The following is a 25427-nucleotide window of genomic DNA, read 5'->3' on the forward strand; positions in this document are numbered from 1 at the left end:
GAGTTGGTACCGAGGCCGTCGAAATGGTCTGTCATTGGTATCAAGTGGGTCTTTAAGACCAAGTTTACGTTAGATGGGTCATTGGACAAACACAAAGCCAGACTTGTGGCCAAAGGTTATGCTCAACGGCTTGGCATCGACTATGAGGATACCATTGCACCGACAGCGAGGATGACAATGATTCGGACCGTTCTTGACCTTGCTTCTTCTCAACGGTCACCCGTATATCAGTTGGATGTTAAATCTGCGTTCCTTAATGGTGACCTACAAGAGGAGGTGTATATTGAGCAGCCTCCGGGCTTTGAGGTTCCAAGATCAAAGGGTATGGTTTACATGTTGTGGAAGGCCTTGTATGGTCTTAAACAAGCTCCCAAGGCTTGGAATCAGAAGATTGATTCCTTCTTTCTATGGGCTGGATTACAGAGATCGGTTGCAGATCCCAACCTATATCTGGCAGACCCACAAGGGGTTCTTTGTCTCTCAGCAGTGGTATGTTCATGAGTTGCTTGAGGCCTTTGGGATGGAGAACTGCAAGCCTATCACGTCACCGATGTGTTAGACATCATCCCCTACTTGCTGGCTTCCTATTTGGTGTCCTATTTTAGCCTCTAGGGCTGACCATGTTAGTCAGAGGGGCTGGTCACCTCTCACTCATATTTTACCCATATTTATTCCCCATTTTATGGTCTTGGGATTTTCCCCAGTCGTGGAGGTATTTATCCCTAGTCGGCTGCCTTCATGTAGAGGTATATATAGCCGGCATGCCTCCCTCATATTTTTACTGCTTGCACTGCTTGTCTAGCTGCAGTCCCTCACTTACGAGGTTCTCCCCTCTTGCTCGGGACATGTATTCCTTTTGATGATGATATTGAGAGCAGGTTCTCACTTGTGTTTCCTCTCCATCTTTCTCTCTCTCTCTCCCTCCTGTGTTTCCACTTTCCCTTCTTCCGCTGCACATTCTATCATGGTATCAGAGCACCGGTGATTTTCAGCGTTGGATGCTCCCTCCTATACCTCTTCATATCTGCGTTTTTTCTGCCCCTGGACAGACCTGCGTTTTTGTGTTTTCAGCAAGGACAGCAGCACATAGATTGCTGCGTTTTTCTTCAGGTGGCTGTCTACAGCAGTTTTCAGCAGTTCTCAGCATTCATACCCCCCCTGTAGTGCTGGTTGCCTGTTTTGTACAGGCCAGTAGTAGCATATTTGCTGCGTTTTCTTCTTCTACAGGTTTCTGATGCTGATTTGCTGATCTGAGGCTTGGGTGTACCTCTTTCTTCTGCGTTTCCAGATTCAGCCCGTTCTACAGCCCCTTTTACCTCTGCGTTTTCAGATTTGCAGCCATGGTTGCTGCGTTTTTTCTGAACCGATCTTGCTGGTAGCTCTACCTTCACTTGGGCTTCATCTGTTGGACCCGAAGGTACCTTCTCTTCAGCGTTTTTCCTCACAGGAGGTGTGGACATTGGTTGGCCTGAATTTTCAGGTTTGTAGCCCTTGTTTGGCTGCGTTTTCTTCTCCAGTGGACACAGATCACTTGCAGAGGGGGTTTTTTGATTGGATTGTGGCTTTGGAGGCAGTTTGGTACTTGAGGAGGATTCTGAATTTCAGATTTCAGTCAGTGTTTTGCTGATTTTGGAGCATCTATACCTGTGTTTTTGTTCCTGGCCTACACGATTTCCCGGTTTCTACATGTTCCTTGCCTTCTGTTGGCGGTGGAGTGCTATTTTTTGCTGGATAGCAGTGTTATTGGCTGCGTTTTGCTTCCCACAGGAGTTTTCTACACTCAGAGGGGGCCTTTCTCCAGCTACTTCACTTGAGGATCAGTTTCGGGAGCTGTGGTGTATCTGTGGAGACTTTCTTCTTTGACAGGAGTTTACAGTTATTTGGAGGAGAGCAGTGATCTTTTCAGAGATCCTGAGCAGAGTATATTTTGTCCGAGCTTGTGTTGTTTGCAGTATTTGCAAAACAAGGAGGGTGTTTTGCCCTTTTGCGGTGTGATCCTTTCACATGGATCTTTTATCTGTTGCTGATTCTTGGGATCTGGTTCTACTTCTGGAACAGTCTTCTGCTATCCGTGATGCTTTAGAGGACTTTGTTGCCACTGCAGTTTACATTCCTGCTTCCCTTCCTCATTGTGAGGAGTCAACCTCTGGCTCTCTTTGTGATGCTTCTGAGGATGCCCCTCCCCGTGCCAGTTCTGATGGCTTGTTGTTTTGGAGGATGGTTTTTTGGACCCAGTGGGATGCTTTGGATCTGTGGTTGCTAACCGTGCCTGGGGCACAGTGGTACTTCCAGAGTTTTTTGGATTTGGATCAGTATCAGGTTGGGCTTGTACCAGTCCGAAGATATCATTTTTCAGAGGGGGATGTGGAGTCCTTTCATCTTGCGATGCCCACCTCAGTGGCGTGTACTTATGTACAGCATTGGGCAACTCATGTTATGAAGTTTGAGCAGATGGACCCCATATTTTCTACAGAGTCTTTACATCTTGTGATGCCGACCTTTTCAGAGGATGCTTTTATACAGCATTTGGCTACTCTTGGTACAGAGTTGGAGCAGATTGACTCTATTTCTTTTGAGGGTTCCAGTGAGGAGCAGTTTGCTTCTCCCAGGATTGATTATATACAGGATCTGATCTTGGTTGGTTATGAGGTTTTTCATACTTTCTCCAGGCTGGATACACGACATTCGACTTCGGGGAGTGTTCTTACACTTGGGTTTGGAATCATTATTTGGAGCAGCACGTCGCAACCTATATGGTTGTTTTCTTCCAGAGGAACGGTGTACCTGGCAGCTTGTTCTGTTGCTTTTGCCGCTGAGTTGCTGGGGAGATTGCTTGTGGAGCTTTCTTGGTACCTGTTTCTACAGTCTTTCATCTTTGATCGAGGACGGCGTCTCTGGCTTCTTGGAGTTTGCTCAGCATCCGGTGCTGAGAGGGGGTGTTAGACATCATCCCCTACTTGCTGGCTTCCTATTTGGTGTCCTATTTTAGCCTCTAGGGCTGACCATGTTAGTCAGAGGGGCTGGTCACCTCTCACTCATATTTTACCCATATTTATTCCCCATTTTATGGTCTTGGGATTTTCCCCAGTCGTGGAGGTATTTATCCCTAGTCGGCTGCCTTCATGTAGAGGTATATATAGCCGGCATGCCTCCCTCATATTTTTACTGCTTGCACTGCTTGTCTAGCTGCAGTCCCTCACTTACGAGGTTCTCCCCTCTTGCTCGGGACATGTATTCCTTTTGATGATGATATTGAGAGCAGGTTCTCACTTGTGTTTCCTCTCCATCTTTCTCTCTCTCTCTCCCTCCTGTGTTTCCACTTTCCCTTCTTCCGCTGCACATTCTATCACGATGGACCCGAACACAAAGCTTACAGTGAATCATCCTTGTGAGCCCGTTAATGCCTCTCTATACCGGAAGCTAGTTGGTTCATTGATCTGGTTGTTGAACACCAGATTGGACTTGAGCTTTCCTGTGTGGCTGTTGAGCTCATTCATGCAGACGCCGTTGAAGTCTCATTGGGAGACAGGATTGCAGATCTTGTGGTATCTGCAGGGTACGAAGGATCTTCGACTCTTTTACACAGGAGGGGGATTGATGGATGGAGTTGGACTCCAAGGTTGGAGTGACTCAGATTGGGGAGGAGATCCACATCAGGCTACAGTTTTTCCCTCGGCTCAAGAGCAGTTTCATGGAGCAGTAAGAGGCAGCCAACGATTGCCTTGTCGTCGATAGAGGCAGAGTACAGGACTACTTGTGGTGCTGCTTGCGAGGTTGTGTGGCTGCGGAGGTTGGTCTTCTTTTCTTGAATATTGAGTATGCAATATTACTTGAGGCAAGATTTTCATTCATAAGTGTTGTACACTTACGATAGCCATGGTCTTTATTTGAGACAAGATTGCCATGGACGAGTGTTCTATACTTATGGTAGCCCCAGGATTATGGGAGGAACAAAGAGGGAATATCATATAGGGTAGACTGATGTGGTGGGCTAACTTGAAAGTCAGTGTCCTTCAAGTGGGAGTCTAGTTGTGACAAGATGGGATTGGGAAGGAGTTGATCACTCCGAGGTAACCTTATGTCTACAGGAGATCTTGTATGGAGTGTATCTTGGTGGTATGGGACGCTAGGATCTGCTACATGCAGGGTTTCCGAATACATCTATATTCCTATTTGGTGAAGTTCCAAACTGAGAGGAAGCGGCAGTTAATTTGAGAAATCAATTACAGGAAGGAAGGAAGAATGAGACTGTGGCTTGCAGATGACCGCAAAGAGTGTTCTGCAGTTGCTTGGCATTTGTAACTATGATTGGGTCTATGTGTTCTAGGGGTAAAGCGATTATGCTTTGCCAGATGTTGGGTGAAACTTCTTTGTTTCGGAAAGAGGTTTTGAGGTATCTTGGCGTGAGATCCAAACTCAGAGTAGATTTCGTTGATATTGAAATCAATAGGTTTCTTGATAGACTTATTCTCCCGAGAAAAGTTCAGCTAGTACGCCGAAAGAGATTACTCACAACCTTTGGTAATCTTTCGGAGGATTTGCAAGCTAAGGAGTGATCGATTTGTAAGGTGCATATGGGGTATGTTCTGGTGGTATGGGACAATAGGATGTATCAAATGTGCGAGTTTACAGGGTTCCGTCGAGGGAGATGTTTTAGCTTCTCATGGGATAGTTATCCAAAACTCAGGATTGTTGGATGCCTAGTTCATGGGGTGAGTGCACTAGCCTCTGATATGGCAAATGTCCAACTCATTATGGGCCACGCCTCTGACATGGTAGATGGCCAGATTATTAGTTTTTATTAAATCCAAGGCTGTGTAGCAGGGTATCGACTGGTGGGGTTATTCTATATCGAGCTGATTCTAGTAGAGTGTTGATGTTGGCAGATTTCGCTTGCATCTTGTTACCTCCACACAATAGGCTGAGTTGGGCATTGAAGTTTCTGGATACTTCAGGAAATCTGAGTTCAACTGAGGTAGGTTCCTACTCATGATGATTGTTCTCAAAAAGTCAAGCACAGCAAAGAGGATAATCAGTTCTCATGGACCATTATACTTGCTCAACACCGAGAAATCATTTGATTAGTCAAGGTCTGCCTATAATGATACTGAACAAGTTATGTTTGGTATGGGTGTGAACCCAAGTTTCCCTTGAGAATTAGAACTTGCAGATGAGATGTAGTTCTAGGTGTAAACAGCCCTAGAAACAATTGTCCTACTATACAGCCAATTCCACAATTGTGCATTTGGCAGAGGATATGGTACAATAGGAGAGTTATATCATGGGTGTTCTAGTTTGGACATGGTCTTGATAGGAACACTTTTAGAGGCCATTTACGACGACAGTGTAAAGATATCTGATAATTCTATGGTTCTCAAAGAGGGAAGATATTTTTTTATATCCCCTACGTCCAAGGAATTACCCAATCCTGATAGGATAGTAATTTGATTGTCGTGTGCATGCACATGGACATGCTTAATGCCAGGCTAATCCCTGATTTGCAACAGATAAACATTAGGATTTGAGCAGTATATTCTGTCACAAGCTTGAGAAGGACTAAAGGTGGACCAGAGAACCCTATCCGCCAATCTTAGGAGAGCTTGTACTTCCAGTCGACAACATGAGAATTTATCAGTGTCCATGGAACTGGCTGACAACAGGTTGGCCAGTTGATTATTCTTCCAAAAGCCTGTACAAGGCACCTTTGTGCTCATTGTTGGGTATCTCTCCCCCTATGGAGATTGGTCATTAGATAGCCTTTTGGGGTTGCTAAGGCAGCCAGATTGATGTACCTTTCTACTATATGAATATACTGAATACACAGCCATCTCTCTTTATCTATTCTCAGTCTATGCTGATTGTACTTGCATCAAGAGTTCCTATGTAGTACTTAGGGCTGAAAGAAGACACCCAGAGCTTCGGTACCATCGCCCGTGTCTTGATCTTAAGATGGTGTGATGACCACGAACATTATATTAGAATCAAGTTCAGCTATGCTAAGTGATGTTGGTGTCCCAAAACAAGTGCACGAGTACAAGGAGAGAAACGCAGCATGTGTCAAGACCCCAAGAAGCTAGTTGGTGTCAGGCACACCCAAAGGGAGGGTTTCATGAGAGTTGGTAGGGCTTCCCCAAAAGCTTTTATGGAGCACTCCAAGGGATTAAGTTTACCCAAGGGGTGGAGACAAGGGTGCCAGGATCAGTTTCAAGAAGGATTCATGTTTGTGTTCAGGGACAGGGCAAGAAGGCAAGGGGAAAGTGGAACAGATGTACAGATCTCTACATTAGATTTGGAGTGGAATCAAAGACAGGGCAAGGTTTTCAATGAAAAGGTTGCCAAGAAGGGAAGCATGACAAGTTTGGGAGGAGACAGGGGATGATGACAGTCATGGAGGCTCAAAGGTATGAATCTCGTCATCAAGTTTAGCAGAAGAGGATGTCATGTGCATGCACATGAACATGCTTAATCCTAGGCTAATCCCTGATTTGCAACAGATTCCAATCGGCAACATGAAGATTTATTAGTGTCCATGGAACTAGTCGATAACAGGTCCGCTAGTTGATTATTCTTCCAAAGGCCTATAAAAGGCACCTTGTTGCTCATTGTTAGGCATCTCTCACCCCTATGGAGATTGGTCAGTAGATAGACTTTTGGGGTTGCTGAGGCAGCCAGATTGACTTACCTTTTTACTATATGAACATACTGAATACCTAGCTGTCTCTCTCTATCTACTCTTTGTCTATGTTGATTGTTCTTGCATCAAGAGTTCCTATGTAGTACTTAGGGCTGAAAGAAGACTCCTAAAGCTTCCCGCATGTGACATTTCTTTCAGCCCTAAGCACTGCATAGGAACTCTTGATGCAAGAACAATCAGCATAGACAGAGAATAGAGAGAAAGAGATGGTTGTGTATTCAATATATTCATATAGTAAAAAGGTACAAGGGCGTGCCGTGACAGATTCAACTACGTATCCAAGAGATAGAAATATATATCGAAAGACAGAGAGAGAGAGAGAGAAGGGTTCAAGGAGCTTTGCACAGGACACGCACTAAGTGGGGAACAAGCCCCACCCCCTTTCAAAAATTTATTCAAGAACAATCCACGGGCTTTTCAAGCCAGGATCAATACAACCAATGAATACAAAATCAAACAAATATGTCAATGTAGAAATCCAAGTCGGAGTCGATGTCAAGGCATAAGATTTCTAATGCCGAGCACACCACGGGGATGGCCCACAAGAATTTCTCGCCGAGCTAGTACCAATATCCAGGTCTAAATCTAGATCCCATGATCTCAAGCTCGTAATGTCATGTGCACACACATGTACATGCTAATCTCAGGACTAATCCTAGAGTGCAGCCAGATAAAGAAGGATTAAGAATCAGATAGAACCAGAATTTTGGAGCATTGATGTGCAAGATATGGCAAGGGATCGACTAGAGTGGACAAGCAAACCTGTCGGCTGAGTGGAATACATGAAGAGGCTGTCGGCTGCAGTAAAACAGGTCGGGTACTTCCATGATGAAAAAAGATGTCCAGGCGGCTGGCAGACCAGCAGTCAGCCAGTTACTCTAGTTGGTCCAAGGCCTATAAAAGGCTCTTTTGCTCATCGTTTTGATCATTCAGCCCCTTGTTGGCTGAGTCATAGAACTAGGAGTTTGTTTAGGTATTTTAATACCTTTTCAAGGCAGCCCATGGCTGCAAGGATTTATGTACCTTTTTGTACCATATGATATACTGAATTTTCAGCTCTCTCTCTCTCTCTCTCTCTCTCTCTCTCTCTCTCTCTCTCCCTTCTGTTTTGCATTTTTGCATCAGCATGTTCTAGATGGTGTTTGGGGCTGAAAGAAGACTCTCAGAGCTTTCGCATGTAACATTGGTATCAGAGCTTCACGCTCAGCAAGGCTAAACACTGATTCAATCCCATATGAAGGTGTCCAGGTCCAAGGTACAAGAAAGTGCACAAATGTGAAGCCCTAGGCAAGGAACACAAGACAGGGAAGAACTCCCAGGGGGTTGGTTGGTGGTGTTCCACAAAGCCCAAAGGGAATGACAATCCTGTGAGTCGGGAAAGGCTTTCAGGCAACGAAGGATGATCCTCCAAGGGGTGGAGTGAGAGTGCCAGACTCAGTTCTCAGGAATGAAGACCAAGACGGTGTTCAGAGACAGGGCAGGAACGGAATGGGGACAGATGCATAGATCTTCTTCAGAGTTAGAGTGGATTTGGAGACCGGGCCGAGTATTCAGTGAAAAGGTTGCGAGGATACGAAAGATGACAGAGGGACTCCTAGAATAGAATGGGATGATGACAATCATCCAAGAAGCAGATTGGAATCCCGTCATCAAGTTTAGCAAAGGGTGCTCCAAAATTCTGGTTCTATTTGGTTCTTAATCCTTCTTTATCTAGCTGCGCTCTAGGATTAGTCCTGAGATTAGCATGTACATGTGTGTGCACATGATATCCTTGATGTGCAAGATATGGCAAGGGATGGACTGGAGTGGACAAGCAGACCTGTCGGCTGAGTGGAATACATGAAGAGGCTGTTGGCTGCAGTAAAACGGGTACTTCCATGATGAGAAAAGTTGTCCAGGCGGTTGGCCAACCAGCAATCGGCGCCACTTACTCTAGTTGGTCCAAGGCCTATAAAAGGCTCTTTTGCTCATCATTTTGATCATTCAGCCCCTTGTTGGCTGGGTCATAGAACTAGGAGTTCGTTTCGGCATTTTACTACCTTTTCAAGGCAGCCCATGGCTGCAAGGATTTATGTACCTTCTCTCTCTCTCTACTCTCCCTTCTGTTTTGCGTTTTTGCATCAACATGTTCTAGATGGTGTTTAGGGCTGAAAGAAAACTCTCAGAGCTTCCGCATGTAACACGTAAACAAGACACACAGTGGATATGTGTAGTCAACGTGGTATTTGATGTCCAATCGTAAGGTAGATGTAGAATCTTGGAGTTGAAAACAGCCCCCAACAAAGTTGTTCAACAACCGGGAGGTATTGATGAATGAAAGAGTGTGTTGGCAGCTCTGCTAGGCGGCACACAAGTGTCAGCGAAGCTGGTTGGCGCAGAAGCAACAGGAGGTGCTGAGGGGCTGGCGACTACGATTCCTGATGATACTCACCCCCTTGTCGATGATGCTTCAAGAGGGACTCATGCTTCTTTTATACTTGTGGGAAGCCTTGCTTTTTGCCAAAAGCTGGCCAAGCTTTTGCTTTTCTCTTTTTGACTTTGCTTTCGTCTTTTTGACTTTTAATAAGTAATATGCGGAAGCTTCGGAGAAGGATCGGTACTTCAAAACTCAGAAAACAGCACTCTTTTCGCGACGGAATTAACGCACAAACTGAAAGACGATGTGCAGAAAATAGAGAGAGGAAGGGGAGATGGAGAAGGACACAGTATTGGGTCCCAATTATCCTCTGTAGGGCCCCCACCACGGATGGTGTATTTGCTTTATTAGAATGATGTAAATCTGAAACAAATACAAAGTACTTGACCTTTTCTTGGCTGGAAAACCTGCCCTTGACCTTCAGTCCTTCACCCCTTAGCTTTAGCAATGTTCTTGGCTGTCCTGGCCCTTGGTTGCTTGGAGCTCTTGGTGAATTATGAGATGGTAACATGGATTATGGGCTGGCCTATTTATACTTCCCATCATGAGCAGTCGGCCAGCTGAAAAACAGTCCATGTCCCACGACTGAGTAAATTCAGCATTAAATGCTCAATAAATCCTAATAAATTCTGCATAATTTTCCTAGCAAGCTGGGGAGGTAGGCGCTTGCTTCTAGAAGGCTGGGCATAGCCTTTGCCCACAATCTATGGGCTGGGCAGCCTGTATGGGCTGCCCCATACATGCCCTACAGCCATATAAAGGCTGTAATCTCCTGGAGATTGCCTGATCTGTGCCCTAGGGCTGTCCTACAGCCCCTCCATGGCTGGTGGGTTCAGCCTGGGCCTTCCTGGGGGTGGTTCTACACCATTCCCGTGCCCACACTCAGATCCGGGGTAGCCCTATGGGCTGGCCCCTTGTCCTAAACATAATCTACTCAGTGATCTGGCATCCGGTACCATACCAGATACACAGAACCACTGACATCATTCTAGAGGGAGACTCACAGCACGGACTGGCACTGTTTCATGTGCAGGACAGTGCACACCTGACCTTGGACTCATGTGCAGGACAATGCACACCTGACCTTGGACGACTGAGATGGATCCCTGGCTGACTCGTCCCGGACTGGGCTCACATGGGACCAGTTCACCATCCCAGGTCCTGCACCTTCTGTACAGAAATGTCTACGTGGCATCCAAGTGCGGGATGCACGTGACATCCCCTTCTGCTTAACTTAACGGAAGCTGCATAGCCTCCAAATAATCCGTCAATAATGCCGGATAGTCTTCGAAAAATTCTTTGTCGAGCCATACCGCTTCATGAGTTCCTCGGTCTTGAAACTTCGTGAGAAACTGTCGTAGTCTTCGGCCTGAGCCATGCTTGAAACGGTGCAGAAGGATCTGTTCTGGAACCATTACTTCTGCTTCATCAATGATGTCTGGTTCCGCTTCGTCTTTGACCTCTGAAGGGGATGGACCTGCATATGGCTTCAACCAACTGACATGAAATACATCGTGCATAGTCCAACTCGGAGGTAGCTTTAACTGCATAGACACCTCATTAATCTTTTTCCGGATGGGGAATGGTCCGAAGCTCCTGAAAGACAACTTTGGGCATCGCTTGCCCACCTGCTTTAATCTTTGCTTCATAATCCGAAGATATACCCAATCCCCTTCCGAAAACTTCATGTCCCTTCGGTCTTTATTGGCCTGTCGAGTGTAGGCCTCTTGCGCTTTAGCCAATCTGTCTTTAACGGACTCTAGGATCTCCTGGTAAGACTCCGTCACTCTGTTCGCCTCCGGTACTGAAGACGAAGTCCTGGTTAACAACGACTGGAAAGGCCTTCCAAACGCTGCCTCATATGGAGTCCTGCCAATAGCTGAAGAAAAAGAGTCATTCAACACAGCTTGAACTAAAGGCAAAAACGATTCCCACTTACCTTGCTGATCGTGGACATAACACTTCAGCACATCAAAGGCCAACTGGTTGTTATCTCTGTCTGGCCATCTGTCTGTGGGTGGAATGCACTGGAAAAATTCAACTTAGTACCAAAATTATCAAACAATGCCCTCCAAAAATGACTGGTAAACTTGGCATCTCGGTCTGACACTATGGTCCTAGGAATCCCACCAATCGGGTACCAATGCCAAATGAATAGCTGGGCAACATCCTCGGCGGTCACATTGGCCCTGCAAGGAATAAGCATCACAAATTTGCTGAACCTGTCAACAATAGTCAAACACTGTGTATTACGCTTACTCGGACTGGGAGGCAGATTTGTGACAAAGTCCATCGAAATGTCTTGGAAAGGACCCTCAGGAATTGACAAAGGCTGTAACAACCCTATCTTCTTTCCACGAGGAGCTTTCACCTTTTGACAAATGTCACAGCGTTGTACATACGTAAACACATCACGCCTCATCTTTGGCCAATAGTATTGCCGTTCTAATTTCTCCAGAGTCGAATTCATGCCCCTATGACCACCTGTAATGGCGTCATGGGCATCATGGAGAAGAGCTGCCCGGAATGATTTCATGACACACAGTCGGCCTTTGTAGTAAAGCCAACCATCGCGTATCAGAAAATGGCATGGTCCTGTGGCATCCAATGCCTGTTCCCACTGTGTACCGAATTCCTCGGAATCCGCGTACGTGTGCTTCATGTCTTCTAGTCCTGTACCAACAAGGTCAAGTCTAGTGGTCTGAATCGCAGATACTTGTCCCTTCCTGCTCAAAGCATCGGCCACTGGATTGGCCTTTCCTGGAAGGTACTCAATCATACCACCAAACTGCTGGAATATCTGACTCCAGCGGTGTTGTCGATCACTCCACTGTGCACTTGGCATCGTCTGAATCCAGCGCAAAGCCTGATGGTCAGTGCGAACCTCGAAGTCACGGCCATACAGGAAATGTTTCCAATGTTTCAAGGCCTGAATGACCGCTAGGAGTTCACGATCATAAACTGAGTAGTTCTTTTCGGCGGGCAGTAACTTACGAGACATGTAAGCTACTGGATGACCATTCTGTTGCAATACACCTCCAATTGCGATGTTACTCGCATCGGTGATCACCTGAAACGGTTCGTCCCACGAGGCAAGGGCTAGACAAGGCGCTTCTGACAAAGCCACCTTGAGGTTCTGGAATGCCTCCAACGCTCGTGGAGTCATTCGAATCTTTTGCCTCCTTGTTTTCACTCCCTTTAGCAGATCGGTGAGGTCTGCCGAGAGATCAGAAAACTTGTCAATGTGGGTGGAATATGCCTGGCATATGTCTTGCCTGCCTCCGCTTTCTGGTCTGGAGTAAGCTTAGACGCATTGTTCGAGTTCTTGGAGCCAGAGACTCCCGGGCTCTGTCCTGGGGAAGACCCCGTCTGGTTCTGGCTTTTGCCCCCCGAGGCGTTAGCCTTGGGAGAAGCCGGCTGGGAAGTCTTGGGCTTGCCACCATTGTGTTTCATTTCTGCACTCTGCGCAAGCGAGAGTGCGTCCTCAAAGGTGGCTGGTCTAAACATACGCACCTCCCATTGGATGTGCGTGTCCAGGCCATACAAAAACTGCCCTTTCTTGTCCGCATCAAATAAGCCTAATTGTAGACACAAGGTCGAAATTCTATTGGCAAACTGAAGGACTGGTTGCGCATTCTGACGCGCACCCCTGAACTCGTCTTCGAGTCGCTCAAGGTAGTGGGGCGGTAAAAACCGCTGCTTAAGGTCACGGACGAACTCGTCCCACCCATAAGCTGCCATACCTGATCTGGTGTGGGCATGAGCCCCCTGAGTCCACCAAGGAATGGCCTCACCTTCCAAATACCAACTGGCTAAGATCACTTTGTCAATATCTGATTTCCTAACTGCGGCAAAGTAAGCTTCAAATTGATGTAACCATGAATACAGAGTAGTAGGATCGAGTTTACCATTATACTTACTGAAGTTCATTTTCTCGGGAAAATGATTCGAGGGCGCCGCCGGTGTCAATCTGGCGTCCAAAGCTCGGAGGTAACGCTCGTGTTCCACTCGTCGCATGGCTTCGTCTTCTCGTTGTCGAATCTCCAATGCGCGCAACTGCATCTCAAGCAAGGAGCTTGGCTGCGGCTGTGACCCCTCGAGAGGGTCCCTGTGACGAGGATCTGGTATCTGGGGTACGGAAGGAGAGGGAGGAGGAGATGGAAAACGCGACGCTGGAGAGCGAGAACGCTCCTCCAGAGCCAAAATCCGCGCCTTCTGCTCATCCAACTTGGTTGTCTGGTCTGCGATTGCTCGCATCATCTGCTGGAACATGTCTTGTACACTCAAGCCGGGTGCCCTAGCTGGGCTGCCTGGTGCACTCTGGTCCCATGGTTCTGGTTCTCTCTCGTCGCCAAAGTTCGCCAGAGCGGGAAAATGCAGTTCCTTTCCGAAACGCAATCTGACCATCCACTATCTGTGTGGGAGACTTCCGGAGGCTTCAGGAGGCTAAAAACCAACCGTCCTTCGAGGGACAGGAGTCACTCCGAAAGGGGTAGTCCACCGGCGTCTAAAAACCAACCACACAAGCGAAAAAATTTTCTGGTTTTCTTTGCTGAATCTTTGTCCTTGAAGTGAGCTCTGATACCACTGTAATATGCGGAAGCTTCGGAGAAGGATCGGTACTTCAAAACTCAGAAAACAGCACTCTTTTCGCGACGGAATTAACGCACAAACTGAAAGACGATGTGCAGAAAATAGAGAGAGGAAGGGGAGATGGAGAAGGACACAGTATTGGGTCCCAATTACCCTCTGTAGGGCCCCCACCACGGATGGTGTATTTGCTTTATTAGAATGATGTAAATCTGAAACAAATACAAAGTACTTGACCTTTTCTTGGCTGGAAAACCTGCCCTTGACCTTCAGTCCTTCACCCCTTAGCTTTAGCAATGTTCTTGGCTGTCCTGGCCCTTGGTTGCTTGGAGCTCTTGGTGAATTATGAGATGGTAACATGGATTATGGGCTGGCCTATTTATACTTCCCATCATGAGCAGTCGGCCAGCTGAAAAACAGTCCATGTCCCACGACTGAGTAAATTCAGCATTAAATGCTCAATAAATCCTAATAAATTCTGCATAATTTTCCTAGCAAGCTGGGGAGGTAGGCGCTTGCTTCTAGAAGGCTGGGCATAGCCTTTGCCCACAATCTATGGGCTGGGCAGCCTGTATGGGCTGCCCCATACATGCCCTACAGCCATATAAAGGCTGTAATCTCCTGGAGATTGCCTGATCTGTGCCCTAGGGCTGTCCTACAGCCCCTCCATGGCTGGTGGGTTCAGCCTGGGCCTTCCTGGGGGTGGTTCTACACCATTCCCGTGCCCACACTCAGATCCGGGGTAGCCCTATGGGCTGGCCCCTTGTCCTAAACATAATCTACTCAGTGATCTGGCATCCGGTACCATACCAGATACACAGAACCACTGACATCATTCTAGAGGGAGACTCACAGCGCGGACTGGCACTGTTTCATGTGCAGGACAGTGCACACCTGACCTTGGACTCATGTGCAGGACAATGCACACCTGACCTTGGACGACTGAGATGGATCCCTGGCTGACTCGTCCCGGACTGGGCTCACATGGGACCAGTTCACCATCCCAGGTCCTGCACCTTCTGTACAGAAATGTCTACGTGGCATCCAAGTGCGGGATGCACGTGACATAATAATAAAATATTACTCAACTTTAAACAAAGTTCTTGTGTTTTGCTCTTCTGGGCCTTGCTTTCAACCTAGAGCTGCTTTTTGAAAAAGCGGCTTTTAGCTTTTTGGTCTGGCTTAGTCTCCTCTTGCGAATGATGCCCCTAGCTTGCGGTCAACTCAATTTGACTTTTTGCTTTTTGCTGCTTTTTGACCTTGTGCCAGCAACCAACTTCATGGTCCCTGTTCCCATGCTTTCATCTACCTGTCCAGTGTCCGGGCATGGGTTCCATCATGTGAATAGAACTAGGAGGGCCAAATAGTTACAGGTTGCCTAATGACCAATCTCCATAGGATAGAGACATACCTAACAATGAGCAACAAGGTGCCTTTTATAGGCCTTTGGAAGAATATTCAATTGGCCGACAACAGGTCGGCCAATTCTATGGACACTAATAAATCTTCATGCTGCCGACTAGAAGTACAAGCCCTCCTAACACTGGCCAACAGGGTTTTGGTTTGCCTTTAGCCCTCCCCAAGCCTGTGACAATATACTGCTCAAATCTTGATGTTGCAAATCAAGGATTAGCCTAGGATTAAGAGATGATTGGCTACATCAATTGTCTCTGTGATGTCAGATTTTCCAATTCCTTGGGAGTTGGATTGAGGGATTTTTGTGTTCCTCGCGACTCCAGTTCAAGTTGGTCTGTCTTTAGATCCATTGAGATAGTTGTAGGAACAGTGACAGCAGATTTAGTCAGTTCCTATGGCAAAGTTATGACTGGAAAGAGTAAACATGGTGAACCAAATTATGGAGTCAGTTGTCACATGTAGTTTGAGTTTCCCCTGGTGACCAATCTTTCATGTCAATAGACTGAAAGAGATGTTGGGAGGTCAGGATAGCATTGAGACTCCTCATAAGTTTGTTAAGGTTGAGGACTTGTCTTATGTTCCAGGACTCAACTTGGGAGATGGTTGCTAGTTAAAGCACAGGTTTCCCAATTTTCTTTCTTAGACAAATTTTGTTTCCAAGAGTGGAAACGTCTGAGGAGGCGAAGTATGTTACGTACCTAGTACTAATCCTCGAGATTAGAGGCCTAATCCTGCAAGGTTAGGGAACCCTCGGATTGGGAGGAAGCAAGCTAATATGGGTGGCTAAGGTTAATATTAATAAATCCATGTGTACTGGCTATTTATAATTTATAAATTATAGCACCAGTAAGCACTATATAAGCGAAGCATGGGTTATTATTGTCATAACCTCACTATTGGTCAGAGTTCGACCAAGACTCTGGCACGTGTGGCAAAGAATAGATTGGCATGCTGAAGGAATGGATCTGAGAGTCAAACCTTAGCCCTTGGCTTGGGGGTTGTTCGAAGCGTATAACCTACGGTTGGGAGGTGAGCTAGCCTACACCCCTCTTAGAAGGTTTATACTAATCACGTGTCTCGTGTTTAGGAGATCCGTGGGGTTGTAACAGTTTTTCGTTTCATTCCAAAGAAGCCATGTAAAATTTCTTATCACTTCAGCGAGATGAAATGTAGGAATAGTTGCAAAATAGTAATCAATTCTTTTGCTGGCCCAATGTCTTTGTGAAGAACAAAAATGACTCGACACAATGTGTCTGGATTACAAAACAACATTACTGTTCCAAGAAAGTTCCAATGAAGCAAAAGAGTCCCCAAGCACAGTTCGCAGCTAACATATGAAAAGGCCCTAAAAAGGGTAAAAGGAGGCCCAATCTGGTCCCCTGGAAGCTGGCCGACCAACAGCTTTTGTGTGCACACGCATGACTGTACGTGTGTGTGCTTGGGGTGAGTTGTTTTGGGGTTTTGTAGTTGCTGGGGGTGGGGGAATCTGTAATCAATAATCCTCCCAAGCCCACAACCTCCAGAATTCTCCTCTCCAAGCCCCAAACCATCAATTCAGCCTTCAATTTCCTTCTTCTAGAGCACAATTTTGGATCCACCAAAAAAAAAAAATGATCACTTCCTAGCCTAAGTTTTCAATAGAGCGTACCTATTGGAATTGAATGATAAGAGGCAAAACATTGCTCAATTGCTAGTCTTTTGCACAAAGAGCATAAGACCAATACAAGCAGACTCATTCCACTAGTCAGATTCTCTCTTTTTTTCCGACTAGCCTTAGGCCCAAGATCCTCCCAGTAGTTGTCGATTTTTCACCGCCCATAGGCGCTTAATTATCCATCGTAGGCGACGCCTCGGAGGAAGCACCAAGGGACGTTTTGAACCCAGGCCCTCTTGGTCCTAGGCAAACACCTTCACCACTTGAGCTATCACCTCATTGGCTCCTGTAGTCACATTCTAGTTCCAATTTCTTATGAAAATCCCTTATAAAACTGTGTTTACATCCCAAATGCAGGCCATCGAAAAAGAATGCTAAACCCATAAAGAAAAAAAAAGTTGTTTGGCTCCAAAGCAACAAAGCCGAGCACACTGCTCACGGAGACTGGCCGCCCACTAGAGAGGATGTGCGCAAAGTTGGAGCCGAAGAACATGAAGCTTGAGACGAACACCATAGTTTGTGGGAGCCAATATAAGGAGCAAAAAAACTTTGAGTTTATTCCTAAGGCCCAGATACTCTCAAGGTTTAACTTAAGTATTTTCTTTTCTTTCATTTACTTGTCGTACATGGAATTTGGTCCCTCGTGCTTTTACTTGAGTGCATCCTTGGATAATTAAGTATCTCAAAGGGAGGGGTGGACGCACCCATTCCAACCCTAGTGTCGTGGAGATATATTGTTCATTTCTCTTGCTATGATGTTGTTCATTTTGGTCTTGAATGGTATTAAGTACACACACATGTCGTCCATTTCTCTTGCTATGATGTTCATTTTGGCCTTGAATGGTATTAAGTACACACACATGACAGTCTGGGTGTTAAGCTGATCACTTTGCACCACATTCGAACCAAGGTTGGATCAAAACGTACGTACGGATCCAATCCGTACCGTACATCCGTACCGTACGGGGATCTGTACGTACGGATCGATCCGTACGCTTTTTTCTCTTTTTTTTTGCTTTGCTTTTGCTTTGCTTGCCTGCGATAAACGTTTTTTTTTTTGGGTTTCGCCTGCGATAGCGTCTGGACTCTGTACGGCGCACACCTTCCGGTAAGGGCCTCTACAGTTGCACACTCTCTCTCTCTCTCTCTCTCTTCGCTACTGTCGCCGCCGCCTTCCTTTCGCTTCGCCTCCTTCCCCACCCCGTTTTCCCGACCCATCCACCCTCCCACCAACCCTTGCTCAGGCCCCCAAGGCAGCAACATAACTCTCTCTCTCTCTCTCTCTCTTAGAGCCTTAGCCCACCCTCTGTGGACCGTACATAGAGCTCTCAGCCTCTCTCTCCTTCAAGTCTCTATATCACTCTCTCTCTTTCTCTCTCTCTCTCTCTCTCTCTCTCTCTCTCTCTCTCTCTCTCTCTCAGCTGAGCTTCCCACTAAATATTATGCATTGCATGATTGCTGAATCCTGATTGAAATTGTATGGCATTGTGCATTGAATTTGTCAGAGCAATCATGCATTGACTTGTGATTCTAATTTCTCACTTTTGAACTAGTAGGTTTTTGACCTTGTTGTGTCTCTATTTCGAAAGTTTTATATGTCAATGTGGACATGGACTGAAATTTTATGTAGGTGGCTGAAATTTCTGAGATTTTATGTATTTTTACCAATGGTACGTATTTTTACGTACCTTAAAATTTTTTTCCGTACCAAACAACGTACAGTACGTACGGATCCGTACAGTACATAACGTTTGGAACCACCTTGATTCAAACTGATAGCTAAAGGTAAATAGATAGTTGGCTCATGTAACCAGGCCCGTGATTCTTAAGAGTAACTTAGTTATTAATAATGATCAACACAATAAACATAAACCAGCACCAATGTCATCTTAACACTTTGAGGACCTAAACAAACACCACCTCCTCATCATGAAGTTCACTTCCACAGTTCCACTCCCCTTGAAATTTTATACCTCATCTATTGCATGGCCATGGTCTACAGTCCCATAAAACAAGGGTAGAATTCCCTTTCATGGCTAGAATCAAAAATTCGCCTTCCTCCAGTAGACCATGTTTACACCTAGAGCACCAGATGCCTCCGTGGAACCCTATCCAAACACGAACAACCCCTTCTTAGAAGAATCTTATGTAAGCAATGATGTGTGAAGGTGACACACCTCTTAGGGACATTTGGCATCATGCCTTAACCTGTGACGTGTGGTGGTAGCATATGTATACACCTTGTAAAGGGGGGTCTCTACTATAAAAGGACCATCATTATAGGCCTAATCTTTCAATTTATTTGGTGCCCTCTTGTTAATCATTATTGTTAACCCTTGTGCTTAAACCCTAATCTCCACAATAGACTCATCTTTGATTACTCCACCTCGCATGTTATCTGTTGCATGCACATTCTACTCTAGGATCCTTGTTCAAATTAATGATCCCTCAGCGTAGGTTTTTAATGAAGCAATCCCTTAGACCCACAAGAGGACCCATCAAAGTCAAGGGTACTACACCTTAATGAATTGATTATTTCCATGCAGTTTATGTTGATTCCATAGAGCACTGAGAGGGTTACTCCAGCAGTGGCAGTGGCAGTATTGTTGAAATGTCTAGGGCATTAATTTGAAAACCTTAAACCCTAAAATGCAGAGTTGAATCACTGGACTTAACTTTGAAGCTTTAAAAAACATTAAACCCTAAGCCATAAACCTCAGAGTGCAGAGTTGGAAATGATTGACTGACCCATGAAGGCGATGGCTGGTAACATCAATTCTAAGGCAGAGCTTCTCGTGGCGGACTACTGCACAAGGAGGGCGATCAGACTCAACCAAACCCTGATCTTTCTGTTCCCCGGGCTTCTGTTTACGGAGTTTAGCCATGCATCAGGTCAGTGCTCCGCAGAAACCCTAGCTTGCACAGAAAAGAATGTAGACTGCAAGGGCAGACTGTTCGAGCGATCGAGAAAAACCCTGGGAGCTGAGGATTCTATAGCTTCCATCCACAGATTTACCCTGCTGCAGCCACGGCCATGGGCAGCAGTGCTCCACCGAATAATGGCTGCCCTGCGATGTATACTGTCCGTAATGTCCAGCGTTGCCATCGCCAAAATGTCAGAGCTTTTTGAAACCAATGCACCTCGCAGGACACCCTGCACAGTTCATGGTGGAAGCGATTCCTTCCCGTTTCAAGCTCATGGATGGCCTGAGTTAAGGTTTCTGAGGAAGGTTAGGGTTTCTTTCGCAATGTTACGTTTTTACGGCAGCTGTATGCAAAGTCTTCTGCCGTGCATAAGAATGTTTTGAAGCTGATTTTAGGGCTTCTCTGGCAAGTTAGGGTTTTGGATTTCTGTCGACTGAAATTTTCTGCTGCTTAGTGTCTTCAGCGGTGCACAGTACGTTCTGCGATAACGAGGGAGCCATAGCCAGGAACCTTCGTGTGCTTGTATCGCTTAAATCCGTGAGCAGAGAGAGCTTCGCTACAGAGCGAGGGCAAAGATGGAATCGAAGGGGGATACTCTTCAGCTCCTGAACCAGCCCCCTTTATATAGAGATTGAGGCGGTCTCCCATTTAATTCCAAAAGACATTTCCAATGTGGGCGTTTCACATTGAAAAGGCCAAGTGACGACACACGCCTCTTTGTATAAGGTCCCACTAAGGTCTCGAAATTAAGCTCCCCAAAAGGAACATTGGAGAAAGTCACATCTCAAAAGGAACATTGGAGAAAGAGTCACATCACTACCACGCCTCATCTTGCACTCCAACCACATGCACACACACCTCCCCCTTCTACTCCAATCCTCTCCACCACCTCCTCTCCCTCCTGTGTCAAATGCAAGCGAAAAAAGGGGGAGCAAGGGGGGAACCCCTAACCCTAATCACAAGTGAAAAAAGGGGGAGCAAGTAGGGAACCCCTAACCCTAATCCTCGGAACAATAAAACGGAACCATAATTGCACAACACACAAAGGTCAAGCGAGAAAGAGATAGGGGGGAGGCAAACCTTAACCCTAAGGGGGTTTAGAAACCCTAATCCTATATGGAGAACAAAATTGACAAAGAGATGGGGAGAGCCTAACCCTAAGTTAGAGAGAGATAGATGGATGAGGAGGAGAAAATTCTAACCCTAAGTAACCAAAAGATAAATGAGAGAGAGATAGATGGATGTGTGTGTGTGTGTGAGAGAGAGAGAGAGAGAGAGAGAGAGAGAGAAAGATGGATGAGAGAAGGAGAGATAGATGAGGATGAGAGAGATAGATGGATGAGGAGGAACAAATTCTAACCCTAAGAAAGCATTAAAAAGAGGGGGCCACATGGTCAGATTGCATTCTCTCTCTCTCCCCCCTTGAGGACCCTACAAGATCCTCCATGATGGGGTGGTGAGGGTGTCATTGTGTGTGTGTGTGTGTGTGTGTGTGTGTGTGTGTGTGCGCGCGCGCGCGCGTATGTGTGTGTGTGTGTGTGTGTGAGAGAGAGAGAGAGAGAGAGAGAGAGAGAGAGAGAGAGAGAGGTTTGAGAAAGTGTGCAGAGAAAGAGAAAGAGGGGGAAACATGGATCCATACATTTGTCCTGCCAAAAGAATAGATTTTTACGATTTCATGCTATAAACAATTTGTTTGATTAAAGCTAAGGAAAAACCATAGTGACCGAGGGAATATTCTCCCATAATTATTTGGGGTCCCTGATTTTGACCATTTGGGACCCATTGGGACCCTATTGTATTCATCTTTATACCTCAAAAATCAGAGACTAATGAGCAATATTAAGTGTTTTCTTGTTTTATATGGTTTTCAGAGCCCTAATTTTCATGAGGTTTGAACTTTGCTACAACAACGATTTCATAGCCCTAATTTTCATGAATTTGCCATCATGTAGCCAAAGTCTTGGATGGAGCATTTCACCACTTTGTGTGGGTGTGGGTGTAGGTAAACAAAGAAACTTGTAGATCCTAAGTGCAAGACTCTACATGATAAGTATAAGGATGACAAAACACTTCTTAAGTAACCAAGCATAAGAACCATGTAACCATCTAGAAAGACCTTGCGTCGTCGAACAAAACATTACGTACATTGTGCATACAACTCATCAGGTCATTGCATGCTGTCACGAAAGTCATTAAATTATAAGAATCCAAATTTCAACAATCATTCTTAGATTGGAAAGGTTGACCAATTGAGCTTTTCCTTAACCAATAACCCATTGTCAATAAAATAAAATAAAATAAACGGCAAAGCTCAAAATAAAAAGCAAAACGCATCACACCACTTGATAGTAGAGGCTATTTGACACCACTTTTATGGAGGATATAGGCCTTTCTTCGTTTATTTTTTTATGCATGGACCTGTAACTATTCTAACCCTTATTACCTTAATTAAGCTTACAAGGCACGAAACCAACTACTTCAAGATGATTTCATATAAAACAAACAGTTGACTTTGCAATCATAACCTAGCTTTTGAGATATGGTGTTGAGAGAGTTGTCCTCTAAATATTTATGTCACAGCACAATATAGTGCAATTCAAAAGGTGACACCACATGCAAGGCTTTAAAGGCCAAATATTTATTCTTAAATCACTCCCTACTTTTCCATGCATATATATTTTAGGAAAGCTTAAACTAAGGGTCTCTTTAATTGTTATTTAATCACCATCTTATTTGTCTCAAATCTCAATAAATACAAATATTATTGAGATATATGAAACCTGGATGAGCTCTTCACTCTTCAAGTCACACTCACACTAGCATGAAACCTCAATGATCTCTACAATATTCAAGTAATCACAATCGCACTGGCATGGACCAACTAAAGGATAGGGTTAATACTTTATGGATCATGCAAGGTGTAACATGGACTAGCACTTGACTATTGAATAACAAGTTAGTATTCAAGGTTATTTATATGGCCTAGGGCCAATATAGTGTGAGTGTGTGGGTCTAGATCTAGTCTAGCCCATGATGAGGGGGATCTAGGATTGGTTATAGGCATAGTATGGGATGCAACCATACACGCGCAAGGTGGTGTATGGTATTGAAGCCTCGTTGTCAATGATATTCACTTATTCCTATCTCTTTTACACATAGGGATGGTCAATAGTTATCATGAATACATTGGCTTTGCATTATTCTATATGGAATCTGTGCGTGTATCTGTACACGTGTTTGGTGCTCTAGATGGGCTTTTTATTTGAACTAGGTTCATTACTAGCACATTACTGTGGACTAGTGTGAAGTGTGAAGCGGTCCTAAAACCCCATAGATAATATATCATGAATCTTTAAAAAAATGAGAATTCAAGATCTAGGATTGGTGGATCCTCTAGTGGTTACAGGCATGGTATGGGATGCAACAATACACGAGCAAGGTGGCGTATGGTATGGAAGCCTCGTTGTCAACAATATTCACTTATTCCTAACTCTTTCACACCTAGGGATGGTCAATAGTTATCGTGAATACATTGGCTCTGCATTATTCTATATGGAATTTGTGCGTGTATGTGTACACGTGTTTGGTGCTCTAGATGGGCTTTTCATTTGAACTAGGTTGATTACTATAGCACATTAATGTGGATTAGTGTGGAGTGTGAAGTGGCCCTAAAACCCCATAGATAATATATCATGAATCTTTAAAAAATGAGAATTCAAGCGTTAGAATGCCTTATGTGAAGTTCGAGGGAGTCCCATGCAAAATCTACATATCATGGTATTATAAAAACCCCTTATCTATGAAGTTTGACATTCAAGAGGTACTATAAAAACCCCGTATCTATGAAGTTTAACGTTCTTTTTTTTAAGCGTAGGAGTAATGTGAATTTTTACATTCTAAATGCACCCTACTTGTGGAGTAATAATGCATACCCTTTTTGGACCAAAACAAAAGGAAAGGTTCCATTTTCTAATTAAAAATTCCTTTAGATTTGTAAACTTTTTTGCAAGTTGTGTTAAGCACACATGCTATTGTACATGTTCATAGGTGATTCCCACCCAAAATTGTGTTGAGCTCGCATGCTATCTTACCTATTCATAGGTGACTCCCCCCTCCCCAAAATTTGGTTGGAGATCCCATGCTATCTCACATATTCATAGGTGACTCCCCACTCCCACTCCCCCCAAAATAATAAGAAGAAGCAATGGATTGGCATTCACCAATGGTGAAAGCATTAATTTTGTTGCACTCTCAATAATAGAGAAGAGAAATCATGAGGTTAATAATACAGAGGTCCTCCATTAAAATCATAATATCGCTACCTTCATCTATAGATGTTGATTTTTTTTTAAAACAATGATCTCTTGGGACCTACTTGGTATATACAAAGAAGCAAATGTAACGTTTAGAGTAGTCAAAAAGGTGTGCACAAAAAAATGGTGGTGGAATTGTCTCTCTCGCTAGCAAGGCCATGATAAAAGAGGCTCAAACGCCTTTCTTAGGGCTTGTGTCGTCAACTCCACATGATAACATTTCTAAGATAAACTTTCTAGTTAGACTAGTACGAGTTGATAAAAAAGGTCCATGGTGGTCTTGGTAAGCTCTACAAAATCTCATGGATTTTAGCAACCGTCACAATTACTAACGAGGTTAGACTAGTACGAGTTGATTAAAAATGTCCATGGTGGTCTTGGTAAGCTCTACCAAATCTCATAGATTTTAGCAACCATCACAATTATTAATGATGAGCCTTCTTTGGTGATGAGAAAGATGAGGTGATGTAGGTATTCACACATGCATGCAATGTTTATAATTTGATAAAAATAAAACATTCAATAGCCATAAGGTATGGATATAGCAATGTTTATAGCTTGAAAAAAATAAACATTACATGCACGTGTGTGTGCGTGCATGTGTGTGTGTGTGTGTGTGTGTGTGTGTGTGAGAGAGAGAGAGAGAGAGAGAGAGAGAGAGAGAGAGACGTTAATACAGATTGACAAATTACAAATACTTGCAACAATGACCAAACTAAATGCAAATGAACTATAGGCAAAGGAAAATCGTCTAAATGATACAAACGACAATTGCCTAGCTAGAATGAGATAAATTGAATGCACTACTAAACTTAGTCTTTTATTACACCACATTAATGTCTCGTCAACTCCACATGATAACATTTCTAATATAAACTTTGAGGTTAGACTAGTACTAGTTGATAAAAAATGTCCATGGTGGTCTTGGTAAGCTCTACAAAATCTCATGGATTTTAGCAACCGTCACAATTACTAATGATGAGCCTTCTTTGGTGATGAGAAAGATGAGGTGATGTAGGTATTCACACATGCATGCAATGTTTATAATTTGATAAAAATAAAACATTAAATAGCCATAAGGCATGGATGTAGCCACGTTTATAGTTTGAAAAAAATAAACATTACATATGCATGCATGCGTGTGTGTGTGTGTGTATGTGTGTGTGTGTGTGTGACGTTAATATAGATTGACAAATTACAAATATTTGCAACAATGACCAAACATAAAGAACTAAATGCAAATGAACTATCAGCAAAGGAAAGTCATGTATATTAAGAGAGGATGATACAAATGACAATTGCCTAGCTAGACTGAGATAAATTGAATGCACTACTAAACTTTGTCTTTTATTACACCGCATTAATGTCTCGTCAACTCCACATGATAACATTTATAAGATAAACCTTGAGGTTAGACTA

The 25427-nt window shown here is 44.5% G+C and overlaps 1 protein-coding gene across 1 annotated transcript in view; it reads right to left on the reverse strand.

Annotated features, from left to right (window-relative positions):
* Window positions 1-20318, reverse strand: part of TAF2 (TBP-associated factor 2) — a 172530-nt gene extending 152212 nt beyond the window's left edge. The window contains exon 1 of the mRNA XM_086803702.1: window positions 19519-20318. Coding sequence (XP_086659828.1) covers window positions 19519-19655 — 137 coding nt within the window. The 5' untranslated portion in view covers window positions 19656-20318. The remainder of the gene's footprint in view (window positions 1-19518) is intronic.
* Between the last annotated feature and the right edge of the window lie 5109 nt (window positions 20319-25427).

Source organism: Cibotium barometz, chromosome 1, assembly GCF_041138505.1.
Source record: "Cibotium barometz isolate CiBa-2024 chromosome 1, ASM4113850v1, whole genome shotgun sequence".
In the NCBI taxonomy this organism is placed as follows: domain Eukaryota; kingdom Viridiplantae; phylum Streptophyta; class Polypodiopsida; order Cyatheales; family Cibotiaceae; genus Cibotium; species Cibotium barometz.